The 16,140-nt window shown below is 40.3% G+C and overlaps 1 protein-coding gene across 5 annotated transcripts in view; it reads right to left on the reverse strand.

Annotated features, from left to right (window-relative positions):
• trpm7 (transient receptor potential cation channel, subfamily M, member 7) overlaps positions 1-15,783 on the reverse strand; it is a 41,838-nt gene extending 26,055 nt beyond the window's left edge. For 4 of the 5 annotated variants that reach the window (XM_044340019.1, XM_044340163.1, XM_044339931.1 and 1 more), the window contains exons 1-7: positions 8,210-8,507; positions 7,114-7,193; positions 5,901-5,939; positions 2,716-2,923; positions 1,964-2,177; positions 916-1,040; positions 640-811 (exon numbers count right to left, since the gene is read on the reverse strand). In XM_044340019.1, the coding sequence (XP_044195954.1) occupies positions 640-811; positions 916-1,040; positions 1,964-2,177; positions 2,716-2,923; positions 5,901-5,939; positions 7,114-7,193; positions 8,210-8,260 (889 nt within the window). In that variant the 5' untranslated portion in view covers positions 8,261-8,507. Of the gene's footprint in view, positions 1-639; positions 812-915; positions 1,041-1,963; positions 2,178-2,715; positions 2,924-5,900; positions 5,940-7,113; positions 7,194-8,209; positions 8,508-15,561 lie in introns of those variants that run through there. The other variant, XM_044340090.1, reaches the window with a different exon arrangement.
• Between the last annotated feature and the right edge of the window lie 357 nt (positions 15,784-16,140).

Raw genomic sequence — 16,140 nt, forward strand, 5'->3', positions numbered from 1 at the left:
GTGCAGATTTCAATGAATATCGATCCCTGCTTCCATTCACAAATGCAGGAAATGTTCCTGAACATTTCATTTTTTTAACTAAAATAATCTAATAATCCCTTTCTCATAATGGTGCCTAACTTAACAACCAACACCTTTAAACCAGCACAAACTGGCAAAAAGGAAGAAAAAAAATTGTATTGCCTCAATTTAATAAAAACAATTAAACTGCAAATTCTTTTAATAGTCATTCAATAATTTGATGGTAATTTTCTATAATTTTTGGTAATTTTTTTGGTGTCATTCAATGGAACTTAAATTGATTTGTTAATTGCTATTTCAAATGAAATATAGATGAACATCAGAATTAGCTTTTTTGTTTCTGATTAATACTTAATAATTATAAATAATTAATTGTCCTTTTCTGGTGTCGATGAAGTGTGAGCAGTAAAAATCAAACGAGTGAGATGCATCTGGTTGGATCCTTAATTACTACAACACAGCATGGAGTTAAATCACAAAATGATGTCACTGCATTACCTCAGAAAAACATCCCTGGACTGCTTTTGTGGATCTACAGTAACCTTGTACAGTCTGTGTTTCTCAGAAAAACAAGCAAGGGAAACTGTTGTACTGAAAGAAAATTGCTGGTTTTCTTACGTGCATGTATTCTTTGGAGGTTGATGTGCTTCTCCAAGTCCCGGCGCAGTTTGACCTCAGCACCGTACTTGCCCACCGTCCCATCATCCACCAGGAGGAAATGAGAATGGAGATTGTTGAGAACGTTTAATTTGCTGAGTGGGTTCAGTAGCGTCTGATATGGAGCGATAATCTGTAATAAAGTGATAACAGAAAAGTAGAAATGACATGCTGACTTGAAAAAAATTAAGTAACAAACAAGAAAAGACGACTACATTGAATAGTGAGGTATCTTACGTCTCTGCCGATGAGATCATTCCTGTTTTCAATAACTCCCCAAGGAGCAATCCCAATAGTGCAAATCTTCTTTGATGATTTCGAACAGTGCTCTTTGAGAGCGTCTCCCACATGTTTCGCCACACCTTTAGAGAGGATGCAAGAATCAATTAGTCAACTTTCATGATCTCTTGGACAGGTGATTTTATTACTACTTAACCTTTGCCATGCCTCACTTAAAATTCTGAGTGGTAATTAAATAATAAGATCGACCTGTTAACATACATTTTTTAGTATAAATCCAAGACCAGTAAAAGTGTGCTAGATCCCAAAGCTCCTGTGACCAATATGCCTCCAGTGGGGCAGGTCCACAACAGGTACATCAGCCGTGAAGTTGTTGAACCACAATCCTAAGCTAATGGATCTCATGGATTCAGCAGTAATTTGTGAGCCAGAAGACCATCCCAACTGGCCAGGGTGCCAGAGAGGCATTAAAAGTAATCACTGGTCTGGGTAATTGACCCTGTGAGTAATGATTTAAACACTATGATCAGACCACACCATCTTAACGCTGTGCTGTGGCTGCAGACACACCTTGGCCACGACACACAGCCAAATGACATGCTTAGAGCCCAGTATTAAAAACTTCTGCTACATCAAGCTTATCACCCTGATGGTAGCTGTGCAGGTTTGTGTACAATGAACGTGTGAGGCACAGTTCTTTTCTGTGAATCTTCAATTTAGTATATGTAAAGGTTAAAATTAATTAAAACCATTTTTCTTGAGTTCAGTTTTCATTACAATGATTTGTTGAGGCAATTTGACATTAAAAAGTTCCTAAAGAGGTTTAAAGTCTGGTCGCTGTGGAGAAAAACAACTGAAAACCACAATGACATTACTATATTTACATGATATGACTTCAACAAAAACAATGTTCTGACTTTTCCTGTCTGAAATACACCTCTCTAAATTCCTCAGTATTCCAAAAACCACACAGCCAGCAATGGGGGGGGGGGGGGGGGATCCTACACTTTCCACAGACTAAAATAATCTCTCTCAGACTACAGACCTGTGTTGACCCCTCCAGTGAGAATCCAGGCCCCGGTGGTGACTGCAGCTTTGATGAGGCCCTTGCCCACCACCTGCTTGATGCGTGGGTGCAGGTCAAAGTTCTGAATTCCTCCGTGGACAGAGATGAGGATCTTGGGCAGCTCCATATGCCACTCCTTCAGCATCAGCCGCAGGATGCTCTCTGGCCGCGAGTCGTGGGACAAACGCACATACTGCACACGTTTGCGCAGACATGACAAAAAGCACATGCGTGAGCACGTAAAACAGAGAAAAGCAGCAAAAACTCACATTTGAGAAGCTGACAACAACAAATAATTGGTGTTTTTGCTTGAAAATTACTTAAATGATTAACTGATTGTCAACATAGTTGCCCTTTCATTTTCTGTAAATCGACTGATTGATCGACCAATCGTTCCAGCACTAGATTGTAATCATGTGCGCCGTAAAAAAGATTTTTTTTCCTTTTTCATTTATCAAATCAAGCTTGATGTGGTTGGTTATCAATGGCATACTCGACAAGTTTTCAATATGAACAACACCATGTTATTAAGATTTTTACTCCTCACATTAGTACACAGGGTTAAAACCCAAGTAAATTAATGTTTATCATGGGTCCAAAGAAGTTGACATTGAACAAAACATCTTGGATGTTTTTTCATTTTTCCACAATCCATGTAACAGTTATCTCACAAGCCTTCTTTTCACATAAAACCCTCACCCTCCAGCAAAGAGAAGAATTTGCCCTCCTACCTTGGCTCTGTACGAGTGAGACCCTCCCTGGAAGTTGATGACACCATAGGCATCAGTGGGGCTCGCCTCTGTGTGTTTTTCCACCGACCACTCCTCCAGCTCGGGCATGGACAGGTTGGGGTTTTCCCCCAGCTTCACGTCCGAGTATTTGGTGGCCAAGCTGGCTGTGAAGCCAACATGCTGCCGCACCAGCCGCCCACAGCAGCACCTTCACAATCACCACAATCGCTTTATTAGCAAGTATTCAATTCTAATTATCTTAGTTTTAATGTTGTAAAATCCCAGCATAGACACCACATTGGCCGCTGGGGTGTTAGGTCAACGTAGCCACCATATTGGACCAGGCAAGACTGCCTGTAAACAAATACAAGTAAACAGAGAGTTGCGTTTTTTTCTGGATAAAAAGCACTATAACGTTTACATTTCTCAACCGATTTCAATAAGGAGTTTTTATATTCAAGGGTTTATGATCTACGTGGATGTGTTCTGACCCGGAGCACAAGAAAAGCTAAAATGACGTAGACAGAAAAAGTCATTTCCACAATGTAAAAAACTTTCTGCACATTTCATGTACACTATTAAATTATATTATATAGGAACGTCTCCACAAGTATTAAACAAGGAAAATAAACCAAATCCATGCTTGACAAATGTGAGGTTTTACAATTCCTCGTGACAATGAATTATTTTCCATCTTTTAAGTAATTCAGTTCATGTACTGTAAGCCTAACGTTGATACACACTCCTCTCAGGCGTCTAGCAGCGATTATAGTCCAACTATCGAGATTCTAAGTGACTAGAGAAAAAAAACTTTTTTTTTTGTACACAAAATCATTGAAATCATTGAAATTAGTTGCGAGATGTAAACGTTATAGTGCTTTTTATTCAGAAAAAACTGCAGCTCGCCTGTTTACTTGTACTTGTTTACAGGCAGTCCGGTCCAATATGGTGGCGATGTTGACGTATTGCAGCAACGGGCTGAAGCAGTAAATGCGGCGTCTATGTATATATGTCTATGAAACCCAGAACAAAGTGGATCATACAACTGTGATAATACTAACAAAAATACATTTTAAAGTATTGCTAAACAATTGTTTTGGAAAGCAGGATAATAATATGGAGGAAACATTATAGACATAGTGCATGGAACAGGAATCCATGACACACCTCATGACTATTAGTCTCTTGTATCCTTCAGCAAACATTGCAGAAAAAAAAAAAAAAAAACTTTTCCATGTTGGCTCTTCAGTTCAATGAAAACACGAAGCATTGATCAAACAAACCAAAAATAGACCTAAACTAGACGAGTGCACTCAGTAGAGTGCAAATCTCTGCCGGGTGTTTACAGTCAAGATGGCGGCGAAGATAACAAAAGTGGGTATTTATACATCTCATTTGTTCCTAACTTTAGTTTATCATGACATATCGGGTATGGAATTAATCTGCAGATGCTCCAGTTCAAGATGAGACCAAACTTTTCTATGGATGTCGGTTTTTGAGCCACGACAAAGGCCAAAATGTGGCCTGCAACAGACCAGGTAAGCCTTGTTTTTAGCCTAGCCGATTGCAGGAAACGCCTTTTGCTATGTCGTAATGCATATTGTAAAATGGTGAGGACAGCTGAAAAGACCAAAGTCTAAGCTTTACATTAGGCTCATAGGCAATCTTATTAATAATTAGCCTATTTGAATTCACAACACAACCCACTCTCAAGGTACAGAAATTTGACACCGACTGATCTAACGTGGCAACAAGGCATGACTGGTTGTCTCTAGCGGAAACAAGATTCCAAACTGAAGCAGTTGTTGTTAGTGAGTAGTCAGCAATCAATAGGTGTATAAAACAGAGTAGTCAACGGTGTTATAAGATAGGTTTTCAAAAATTGTAAATCACAGCAACCGTGAGAGATCCTTAAGAATAAAGTCATCAATGTGCACAAAAAACATTGGGCTGATGGGTCCAGTAGTATGCGAGATTAGCTGCGGACAGATACACACATGGACACACATGACCAAATGCATTAACCCCCACCAGGCTTACGCCTGACAAAAACAATGACATCCTTGAAAAGTAGCCTCAGGTTTAAGTTAAGACAACAGACAACAACTGACTTTTTCTGCAAACTTAAAGTTTGTGACCACTAGTAGCGCTATGGAGCAATGTTTTTAAGAGCGGGTCCCCATTTTGTTTGTTCTTGTGCTCACACATGAGCACACAGGTGATGTGATACACGTTCCCAGTAGTTTCCCACTATTACACTGATCTACAGAAGGCAGTAACGTGCCAAGAAACGCAGCAATGTGCCAGCACAGACAAGGAAGAAGACTGCTTGCAAGTAAAAATATACAAGTAAACGACGCACTATTTTAAATATTACCCTCCGAAACAAAACAGCTTTGCATATGTTTACAAGGAAGGAAATGCATTCATCACACTTGTTAGGCCTAAAGGGTACATACAATGCATTTTGGTTAGAAACATTGAACTCAAACAAAAGCCAAGAAAACTTCACATGGCACCTTTAACTTAAGCAATCTTAACAACTTTCTTGGTAAATTGAACCAAAACCAAAGGGGACCCTCAACAGTTACTTGAGGAACAACTTTTTCATTTTGCTGTAAGTTATCGGGAATATTTAGGGATGTTTTTGGTTATCAAACACGACCAAGATTGATCAAAACAAATTCTACTGTATCACTCCAGTGATCATGGCTGGTAGAACAACAGACAACTGATGGACTCAGATCAGTATTTCAACATCAACATATAAAAAAAAAAAAAAAAGACCCATATTTTCACAACTAAAATATATCTCAGCAGTATGGTATAAAAATGGTAAAACTTTTATCCTAACAAACAACCACAATAACACGGTTTGACAGAATTTCAACATTGCAGGTGAACTTTTAATTTTAATGAGCCACAACAAAGTAATTCTTATTACAATTAACGATCAACTCAAGCCTCTCCTGTTTTCCCACCTCGTTCAATTATCGTTAGTGAGAATGTGCATCCTGACACACAAAGTCAGGAAGTTAATTGTTTCCAGAGAGGAGGGTTTCAGCTCAGTGGAATTACACTCTAGCAGAAATTTGCCTGCAGGTTTCTTGCAGGTTAATCCTGTCTGGTAACGGAAAAAGAGTCAAACGAAGAATGAGTAAAACAAAGACCAAACAAATACTTACCGGACTAGCTGTTGGCAAATCTGGCATCCTGGAAGGCATCTGAAAGGAATTTAACATAATCAATCACTAATTTAAACACACACAGACCACCAAAATATGCAAAGTACATTAGCAAAGATACAACGACATTGATAATATAAGACCAGTGTGAGGGCTGATCTCTCCTAGTGAGAAGGAAGTTCTCGGTAGATGAAGTTGTTTGAGGACATTAAGGAAGGTTATCTGTCAGCTGGGCAGGCAGCCACGTTAGATTGGCCTTTAACCAAGAGAGAGATAGGAAACCTGCCAAGGGGACTCTCACTTTGATCACGGTCACATGCGAGCCTTTGTCCCTACGCTAAACGGTTCTCTGTTCACTAACACCTCTGAATCACCTATGAGCAGCAGCACGTACTGTCGTTAGTGCAGGAAAGACAGAGGCAAATTATTGATGTAAAAGAAAACACAAGGAAAAGAGTAACCAAGTATTATTGTGAGTTTATGAGAAGAAAGGAAGGAATGCAATTTATTGAAAGTGTGACAACAAACAGAAATAGCTTACACACAAAGGAGGTTAAACAGTAAATGTACGCAACTGTGGGAAACTACTTACCAAGAGGCTCACTTTTACCTTTTAACAATTCTTTATAACTGGACAAATGGTTTCTATCAGCTGCTGTACCTTTAAATGGAGCCATTTCATGTGTGCTTCTGATACAGATGTGGTGCCATGTGAATGAGTGGTTTGCATGCCAAGCCAATAACAGCCCTTCATACAAATCTAACACTGCTTTGTAAGATTCCAGTAAGTGTACAGAAAAAAAACCTGCTACATTTGACAAAAAACAGACCAGCTCTTCAGAAATAAAATTACAAATAAAACAGCACAAAAGGAAATAAATGACTGGAAACTGAATTCGTATTTCATTTAAAATCAAATAAATAGGGAAGGTTGTGTCAAGAAAATCCATATGAGGAGATCCAAACATAAAATAAGAAATCCCATCTCTAGCAGTAGAAAATGATATGAGACACAGGTTCATCACTGGCCTTCTTCACTCTCTTAAAACTGTAATTATAGTGACAGACAAACATTAAAATTATGTGGAAACAGACTCATTTACCCATTGGAGAGTAGTGGTTAGGGTTTGGGCCTTTTTTGACACACACCATACAATTATACCGTTTCCATGGCTAACACCACAAGGCGCACTACAGGAGCACAAACACATACCTGTGGGGGTCTTTTGACACTGGAAGTATGTACACACATTCCCTCTTGGTGAAAGAGCTTTCTATCCAGGGTTTCTGGGACTGTGAACAAAGAAACAACAGGTGTATATTGTGAGCAGCTGATATATCCTCATATTTGATTTTGATGTTTATATTTAATAAACTAATAAACTGCAATGCAAATTGTCTCCTGGGATGTCAAAAATAATGCTCTTCTGTTTCAATTGTTGAGTGCTCATACAAATAGTGCTGACATTATATCCATTTTAGTTTCACAGGCAGGTTAAGCAAGGATAAAAAAAATATTAGCAGTGAACTCTCCTGTTTTATTTCAGTTAGCACAATGTTCTCTGTAAAAAAATAAAACGGACTCCTAAAACAGCAAAAGGGAGTTTGTAACCCCTTAATCCCAGATTTAGTCTATGAAAATCAAAAGGGATTAGAAGGATTAATAAATACAAAAAAAGTAATATATAAAATTAGGACAACTACAGTTCAGGAGCCATATCATCTAAAAGGTGTCTGCAAATGGTTATGAGCTGCAAAACATAGACTCAATCAGTATGATTTTTTTCAAAACAAGGACTTATGTCGCAGGAATTTTCAATTAAGGCCTCATGCCTTATTGTTCTTCCAGTACAACTCATGGGGACCCACGAGCGATTAGCACCGTTAATCCCTACCAGCACAAAGAGGGAAACCTGCAAACACCGTCACCTGCTTTGTACCAAAGCGTTTCAACTATTCCTAAAACTCAAACAATAGTATTACAACAGCCAAGGACGGAAATGTTAAGAACCAGGCAGGTACTTGCTAGTTACTTTCAGCTGGAACTAGCTGCAAATTATCCTCACAAGTCAAATGCAATGTAAATGAGCATTAAGAAAAAGCAACCAAAATGATTTCACTGCCCCCCCCCAAAGGTTTCAATCTCAAATTCCCTCATTGACTGTATTTACACAAATATCCAGATTCCTATCTGGTGTTCAGAGTTACATCTGTCATGCCCAATGCTGCCCACAACAAGGCGGCTGTACATCTAAACAAACAGGTCATGCCACCGCTTGACCTGTGACATCGAACCACTGAGTGTGTACCTGGATGTCCTCCTCTTCATCTCTGTGTTTAAGGGCTTTGTACAGGAACATACCAAGGCTCCTTCATGCATCTCCTGGACAAACCACAGTCACCACAGCCTCCCTTCAGCACAACAAATCACTATACTTCTCTCCGTCTTCGTCTCTCTGAAGATTTGCACGCAGTTTCCAAACAGGTCTCAAAGTCTACAGCGATGTTGTTACCGTACAGATCCGGCTCGAGTTAAAAGCTGAGTGATCAGTGAGAGGTTGCAGCCTCCAAACTCCATCAAGTGTTAATCTGTAAGAAGCCACTCAGGGGGCAGATGAATGTGTCTGAGACAAACTAGATATTATACTTAGGCTGGGAAGAAAGAGACGAGGGAGGAGGGGGTGTGGGAGAGGATTAGTGGATGGGCAGAGGCCTCAATGATATACACCTAGTTGTCTACTGAAGACACACCACCAACTGTGATTCATGCAGTACACACAAAACCTCTGCCAACAACTCAGGGCCCACACTTACGCTTCAAGAGGCCTCTATTATTGTGAAACTGATTTCCAAGAGAGCAGCCATACAGCATTATTAAAAAAAAAAAAAAAACAAACACTTGAGGGCAGCAAACAAATGTATTTAATACACTGACAACTCATAGAACCCATAACATAGGCTTAAATATTTGTGAACGGCTCACTCTTACGTCTCCTATATGGAGAAATTCTATATTGGGTGTGTCTACACATGACAAAGCAATCTTGATAGATTACATTTATTTCCATCTTAAAAGGTGGCAACACTGTTATAGAACATGTGTGTTTTTCAAGAAGAGTGTCCTCAGTGCTCAGACAGGTTGCTTGAATGATATTTAAAACTTATTTTATACTTTAAATGCTGTTTAGTCAGAGAGTTATATTGCTGACCATAAGAATACTCATTTTGTAGACTAACCCCCAATCATTGTGCAATTGTGCACATCCTCAGAAATGAACGCTACGCGTCCACAAGATGCAGTATGCACATGAACTGTAGGGGCAGTGTAGGGGCAGTATCGGGATGGGACAGGGTCAGGGGTCAGTAGGCACATCAGCAGCAACAACAATGGCAGAAGAAGACAAGTTAATAGACCAAGTCCACAATTACCCGCATCTGTACGATGTGTCATTGTCATAACGTGCTTGATTTAGGGGCCTGAAATACCATCTATCGATGACGCTGCTGTTGCTTTTTCTGGCGTGATCCCAGAATTAACAAAATAGTAACCTTTTTCAAGTATCGCCATGTTTATTGTTTACATCATGCAAATCTGAAAGTTGTATTTATATCCTTAATTCTCTGGTGTGCCCTCTAGTGGAATCCTTCAATAACACGCAAACAGGGTCCGAAATTAACACCTGCTAAGCACCAAACACGGAAAGATTTTCCAAGTATAGCTGCGGATAGCCTTTCGAGTAAATCTCAGAAGGCTATCCGCCACACTGGTGGGTAAATGTTTGTACCAAAGAAGTCAGTAATAAAATATCTGGCATGATGGCTTGGAGGAAATTACTCTTTGTTCGTCTCTATACAGTGTAGACATGTGCACCATGTGTTTTTTACACGTGTCTAATCAGTGCCGCAAAGGAGCGCCAGCCACAGACAGTCTCGAGGGCTCCTAGTTTCGCAGCACTGATTACTGTACGGAACATCAGCTACTCGACATTGCAGCTCTCCACTAAACTGTCACTTGCCGTCGGTCCACTGCTAGCTACCGTTAATTAAATACCTTTTATGTCTTGTACAATAGAATTTCTTGTTAGTACAAAATGGTTAAGTACATTCATTTCTTGTACAGTACACCATCATTACATCATTTATCAATCAGATGCCAAAAATTGCTTCCAGCCTCTCAAATGTGTGTTTTTCTATGTCATATATGACATTAAATTGAATATCTTTTGGTTTTGGACAATAAGTCAGACAAAGTAAGCAAATTGAAGACATCACCGAAACCGCAAAGGCCATTTTTTCACTATTTTTAAAAACTTTTTTCTAACTAAATGATTAAATCAGTTTATCAGGAAAATAACTGGCAGATTAATCATTAATGACAATCATAATTAGTTACAGCCCTAGTCAACAATAAATACACAAAAATGTGGACACAGTGTAATATATACTTTATAGTACTGGTATAGAAGGTGCAATTATGTCACATCTATAGCAGGGTCACAGCAGGGTAAACACAGCTGCATCCAATAACACTGATTGGTGGGTTTGATTTTGGTGTACAAATTAGTGAGCGTTGGCAATAATACTACTGTAATCTTACCTAAGTCAAACCTACTAATTAATCCTATGAGCTGCAGCTGTGTGTCCAATGCTGTGACACCTCTCTAAAGAGTCACTGCAGAAGCAAAACGTATAGCTCCACGTATTACAAAAAGCTTATTGTTTATTCTTCATAAGTTCAGCTATAGTCCACCTAACACTTGTGACGCCAGCATCATGCGCTGACTTGGAAATGTACAACAGGTCATTGACTCCTGACTGCCCTTTTGTTCATTGAACTGGCAACCTAATCAGAGTCTGAGATCTAATTCACAGTATAGATATTCACTACCTGCTCTACTGGTGACAGATGTGAGACACACCCTGTGACTTATCTATGCTGCGCTGTGGAAGAATGCTTTGGTGTTGATTTAGATCAAACACCATCTAACAAAGTGTTAATGAGGCAGATAAAGCAGGACTGTGCTCTGCTAACCTGTAACCATGGTACCTGAGAATGTCAGCCAACAAAAGAGACTTGAGCGCTTTGGAGTCCCTGCCAAAAACACACACACATATATACACACAGATACACACAGATACACACACACACACACTCTCACTCTCCCACTTCCTCGCTCCCTCCCTCTTCCTCTCTGGCTTCTTTCTCTGAGCTCAAGCGTAATGCAAGTTTTATGATTGCTTTTTTTCCTGCAGGAAATATAACACAGCACCTTCCCATCTCTCTTAGTTCGACAATGTAGGATGCTGGAAGTGTTGTTTATGGGAAACTGCGTGTGTGGTCACATTTATCAAGTGTTTGTGATAGTGAATGTGTTACCATTGACAGACACTAATTTGGATCACATACTGTCTTTTTTTTCCTTCTTCTTCATTCTGCCCAAAAACACACAAAACACTCACTGAACTCTGAAACGTTGCCAACGGAGCTCTTCCTTCCCCCTCCTTCTTTTTCCCAACAATGTAACAGGGCTCGCTGGTCAACCCATCATTCCTCTAGCCCTGTCTGACGTAATATGGAGTGAGATAACATCTGGCTTGGCAATCCTATTACCCATTAGAAAAGAGTGGAGGCTACAGGGTCAGCTTTTAGCGAGAGCGGTAGCCAAACGGAAGAGTGGTTCTCAAAGACTGGCTTGGGGAACAACTTTAATTTCTGTTGTTTTATTTTTTTTTTTCATTTACTTTGAGAAATTGGTATCAAAGTGTGCTGGCTGTGATATGGCTTCAAGGAGTTTCCCATTACTTGTAATGACGGATATAAAAAGATTTGGGTTTGAAGAGAAACTAAAGGCAAATTTGTACTATCCGCCCTCACCTTTTGATACAAACTATTTAATTAATTAATTATTACAATTTAACCACTGGTATATGGCTATAGTAATCAGCATGGACAAAGAACTGGGGCATCCTCCACGGTACAGTGAGCTAAGTCTCTTGTCAGGAGTTTTTCCCTCGCTATAACCTTCATTCCTCACTACTGTTTCTCTTTGGATTAAGTCGCATCGCAGGAGAACTGCACTTGTACTGCACAACCCTCAGAGGTACTAAAAATCTGTATATAGACACAGACGTCATACATTTCGGGAAGGCAATCAAGTAGAGCTGAAAAGATAAGTCGATTCATCGACCGAGAGACATTAATCAGCAAAAAATTTAATTAATTAAAAAGAAAATTTATAGCAGGAATTCCCTGGTTCCAGCTTCACAGATGTGAATATTTACTGTTTTCTTCAGTCTTATAGGACAGCAAATTGAATATCGTTTGGTCATGGATTTTATAGACAGCAGATAAATGATAGTTAGTTGCGGCCTTATAATCAATGACACACAGCGACAGAGTACAACTACACAAGAGTACTATTAAACATCAACAAATGTGCCGGAACTGCTTTCAAGCCTCTTGGGGGACGACCGAGTCATGTCTCAAGTCATTTGAGACAGAGCCGAGGTCAAGTGTCTCCTCTGCTAGAGCACGTTTTCATAAATCAACTGGACCTCACGACTCAAATCCATCAAGTCTCTGAATGAAAACATGGTATTAGTTCTGGGGTATTTGAGCGTTTTCTTTTCAAATCTGTATCTAATAGTGTTTTTTGAATGGTAAAGGCTGAGTCCTTTTAAGTTATTGGTATAAAATAAGTGTGTTCATAATTGAGCATGTATTTAACTACTTAAATACTAAGATCATAGCACGTACAGAGATGACAGAGCCGCTCAGAACAAAATGTTTGAGGAGGTCCCATGTGCAAAGGAGGGCTAGCAGATATGATTTAGCAGTGCACAATGTCAGGATAATCACAAATTTAAAAGCACAATGACTTAATGAGTTTCTACTTTCCTGAAATCTTTATAACACTTCTCACAGGAGGAAAATTCAATTCAGATCTAAAGTCACAATTTTGATTACTTAAGTTTAGCTCATGTCTAAGTCTCAGGTTTAAAGCTCTGAACGGTACTGGACAGTACTAAAATGTCTGTTAAATTCCTGACAGAAAATAGTGTGCAAAAAAATATTGATGTATTTTTAATTGGGTGAAAGCAAGATCAAAATAGGCATTTATACTGTCTTCATTAAAAGAGAATATATCACACATTCAGAGGACCTTCATTATTCGCACATCTTATTTGTTCCAGGATCTAGGCCTATAAAAGATGCTAAATGGAGGGAAAGAGTTGATTATAGTCTGCAGATAAGATTCCTGGAAGGCTTCACACAGAAGTAAAGTCAGTTCATACAGTCATGAGACTAAAGTGTGACGGCTCCCTGGCTCTCACACTTGTGCCCCTTGGCATAGCTCTGAAAGACTGCACAGCATGGGCTGATGACATACTGGCATGCCACCCTGAGTCCTACCTCCGAGCAGCTGTATAACCTAGTAATGTAAAGCATGTGATGACTTGGCACATCTGATACTCGTGGTTATGTGAGCCTATGAAAACCTGAGTTAAATCAGTCTAAGGTTAGGAGATAGAAAGAAAGAGACTACTATAACAGTAGAAACATGCATTGCATATGTACATCTATGTGAGACATTCGGGATATGCTAAGTTGCTATTCCCTCCAGTGCTCTTAGCATACTTCAGAGCACATGCAAGTCAGCAGTGTGTCTGACCAGGAGCTACAGCTCTGCAGAGCGGTGGGGTAATGATCAGCTGGATAAGGACTACAGGGGAGCACTCCATTCATAAAATCAACAAACTGAGACTGTGACCAATTTTTCTCTCTTTTTTTTTTTGAAAGCCCAGTCCAAGGCCGCTGGAAAAACTTTATCAGTCATCTTCAAAATGGGCTTGTGTGTGCGGTGCAAATGGATTAGAGCGTGAGATAACAGAGCTCAGAGATGTATGCCACGGTCACTCTGCAGGCTGAAACACGCACCCCACAGACACACACAGACACACTACTAATGCAAGAGTTTATTCTGGAGCACAACACAGTGATGCAAGACCATTCACTACCAGCTCACAGGGCACTAAAGCCTCAGCTGATGACCAGTTCAACCATCCGTCGTTACGTAAGAAACTGTGACTTGCAATAATAAAGCTTTATTACCAATCGTGACACAGATCAAATCATTCTGACTACTCTGGTGACCCAGCATCAGTTCACATCGTGCAGTTAGTGGTTGATCCCTGCTGCTCTGTCAGACTGCTTGGAGCAGTAGCACAGCTGCGTCCCTCATCCAGGGGTAAGCTGGGGCATGTGACCGGCTCAGGCTAGCACGGTGGGAAATAGAGACAGTTTTGCACCGAGGCAAAAGAAAGGCCCCGGCTGCTCTGGAGACTCTGCCAGTAAACGCAACACACCACCGCATAGAGAGATGTAGTGAGAGAATATCAATATTGTGATGCAAGATAAGATTTCATCTGAGATTTGGGTGATGATATTTTCCTCTTCTTACAAGCCACAACACATGTAAATTGAAGGTATCGGACTGAGTTAAATGAACAATAAATGTCTTTAGCTGCTTGCTAAATTAATGAGCAGGATGGATTTATAGCAATATTGAAATTGTAGAATGACTTGAGCTTCAGTATTAAAATTCATCAAAAACAGACATATCTATAGCTGTTTCTCAATAAGTTCTCCACAAAATATACTAAATCATGATACACAAAGATATGATGATTTTAAATACAATATAGGTATTTTGAGTTGATATTGTCAATATGACCCAGCTCTGAACACACGGTGTACTAACAACACTGTGAGGTCAAATCTGACTCCCAACCCTGGCACAATAATATCATCTTCCTCCCATCTCTCCACTCACCCTGAGCTCTTCCACCTACCACACCAGAAAAGGACCAGACAGGAAATTCTTGGGAAAAAGAGGGAGGCCGTGCTTCTTGTCAGGGAGAGGAAGAGGAAAAATTACATCTTACCAAACATAATGTTGAGACCAGTCCTCTCTGAGCAACGTCTGCAGCAGGCCTATGAAACATTTGACTCTCAGCAAACAGCAGCGAGATGGTTTAACTTAAGTCTGAGATAACAAATGAACTACTTCAGCATCTCTAAACTTTTCCAAAAGGTGTTCAGTTTAAACGGACTTGGCAGCTACTCAAGGTGGCATTGACTTGTTACTGGCAATGACAGCGTGCCTTGTCCGACATCTGAGACAGCTGGCAGAAATGTGTCTTAAATAAGTGCCAGCTGCTCTGAACAGCACTCTTCTTTCTGCTCAGTGTCTCTCTTGTCCTTTTTGCAAATAAAACCGCTGCTAACATCAGGCAGCTGCCGCAGCTAGTTAGCTTGGGTTTAGTACTTAGCATTTAGCGCTAGCCAGCTAGCTGTTTAGCCTGCTAACGTTACGCCCGTGTGTGATTTTTGGGGTTTTCTTGCCAGACAGTGTGTCACCGGAGCGCACTTTACTTGTTATGTCCGAGTCGGAGTGTTTCGGCAGAGCAGGCAGACAGTCGGCAAACACAGCAAACACCACCCGGCTCTCGGCTGGTTGCCTGACAGGCAGGAGGCAGCATGCATACGGGGGGGACCTGCCACTCAAAACCCCGATCAGTCACGACGATCCTCAGCGCCAATTTGAGAAGACTATAAAAACCAGAGAAGGCAGCTGACTGCTCACAAAGGATCACATACCATTCTCTTCACCGTTGAGACTCAGGAAGAGCTGCGTCGTGGCTTTTATCCATCTATCAGCGGCTCTCTCGGTTAGCCTTGGAAGGAAAGCCCGGTGGAGGTTGGAGAGATCCGCTTCGGCTGCAGCTCCAACGGAAGGTTGCTTTTTCATAATTGTGCGACTCCAGACTGACGCTGCATGACGGGCCGGCTGACTCAGCCAGCCCCGCACACTGTCACATGGCTGAGGCGGAGCCACCGGCCACATGTGCGCTTTGTTTTAGTTCCCCATTTATACAAACAGCTGGAAAAAACATCAAATAATTGTGATTTCTTCTGTGTCTGTCGCTTGTTTCGTCTGGCTGAGCGTTTACAGACAATGCTCTAGAATAGAGCATACATCCACTTTCTATCAGGGCGCCAGTATTCATTAGTATAATAATAAGTATTGATCATTTAAAAGGACTGCAGTAACTAATAGTTCATTCAATTTTTATCACTTCTTATAGACTTCTGGATAATTTATAACTCATAGATCAGCCAGAAGAACAACTTTGAAATATTAGAATATGGAATATTGAAATATATGGAATTAATAAT

This window comes from Thunnus albacares, chromosome 1, assembly GCF_914725855.1.
Source record: "Thunnus albacares chromosome 1, fThuAlb1.1, whole genome shotgun sequence".
Taxonomy (NCBI): Eukaryota; Metazoa; Chordata; class Actinopteri; order Scombriformes; family Scombridae; genus Thunnus; species Thunnus albacares.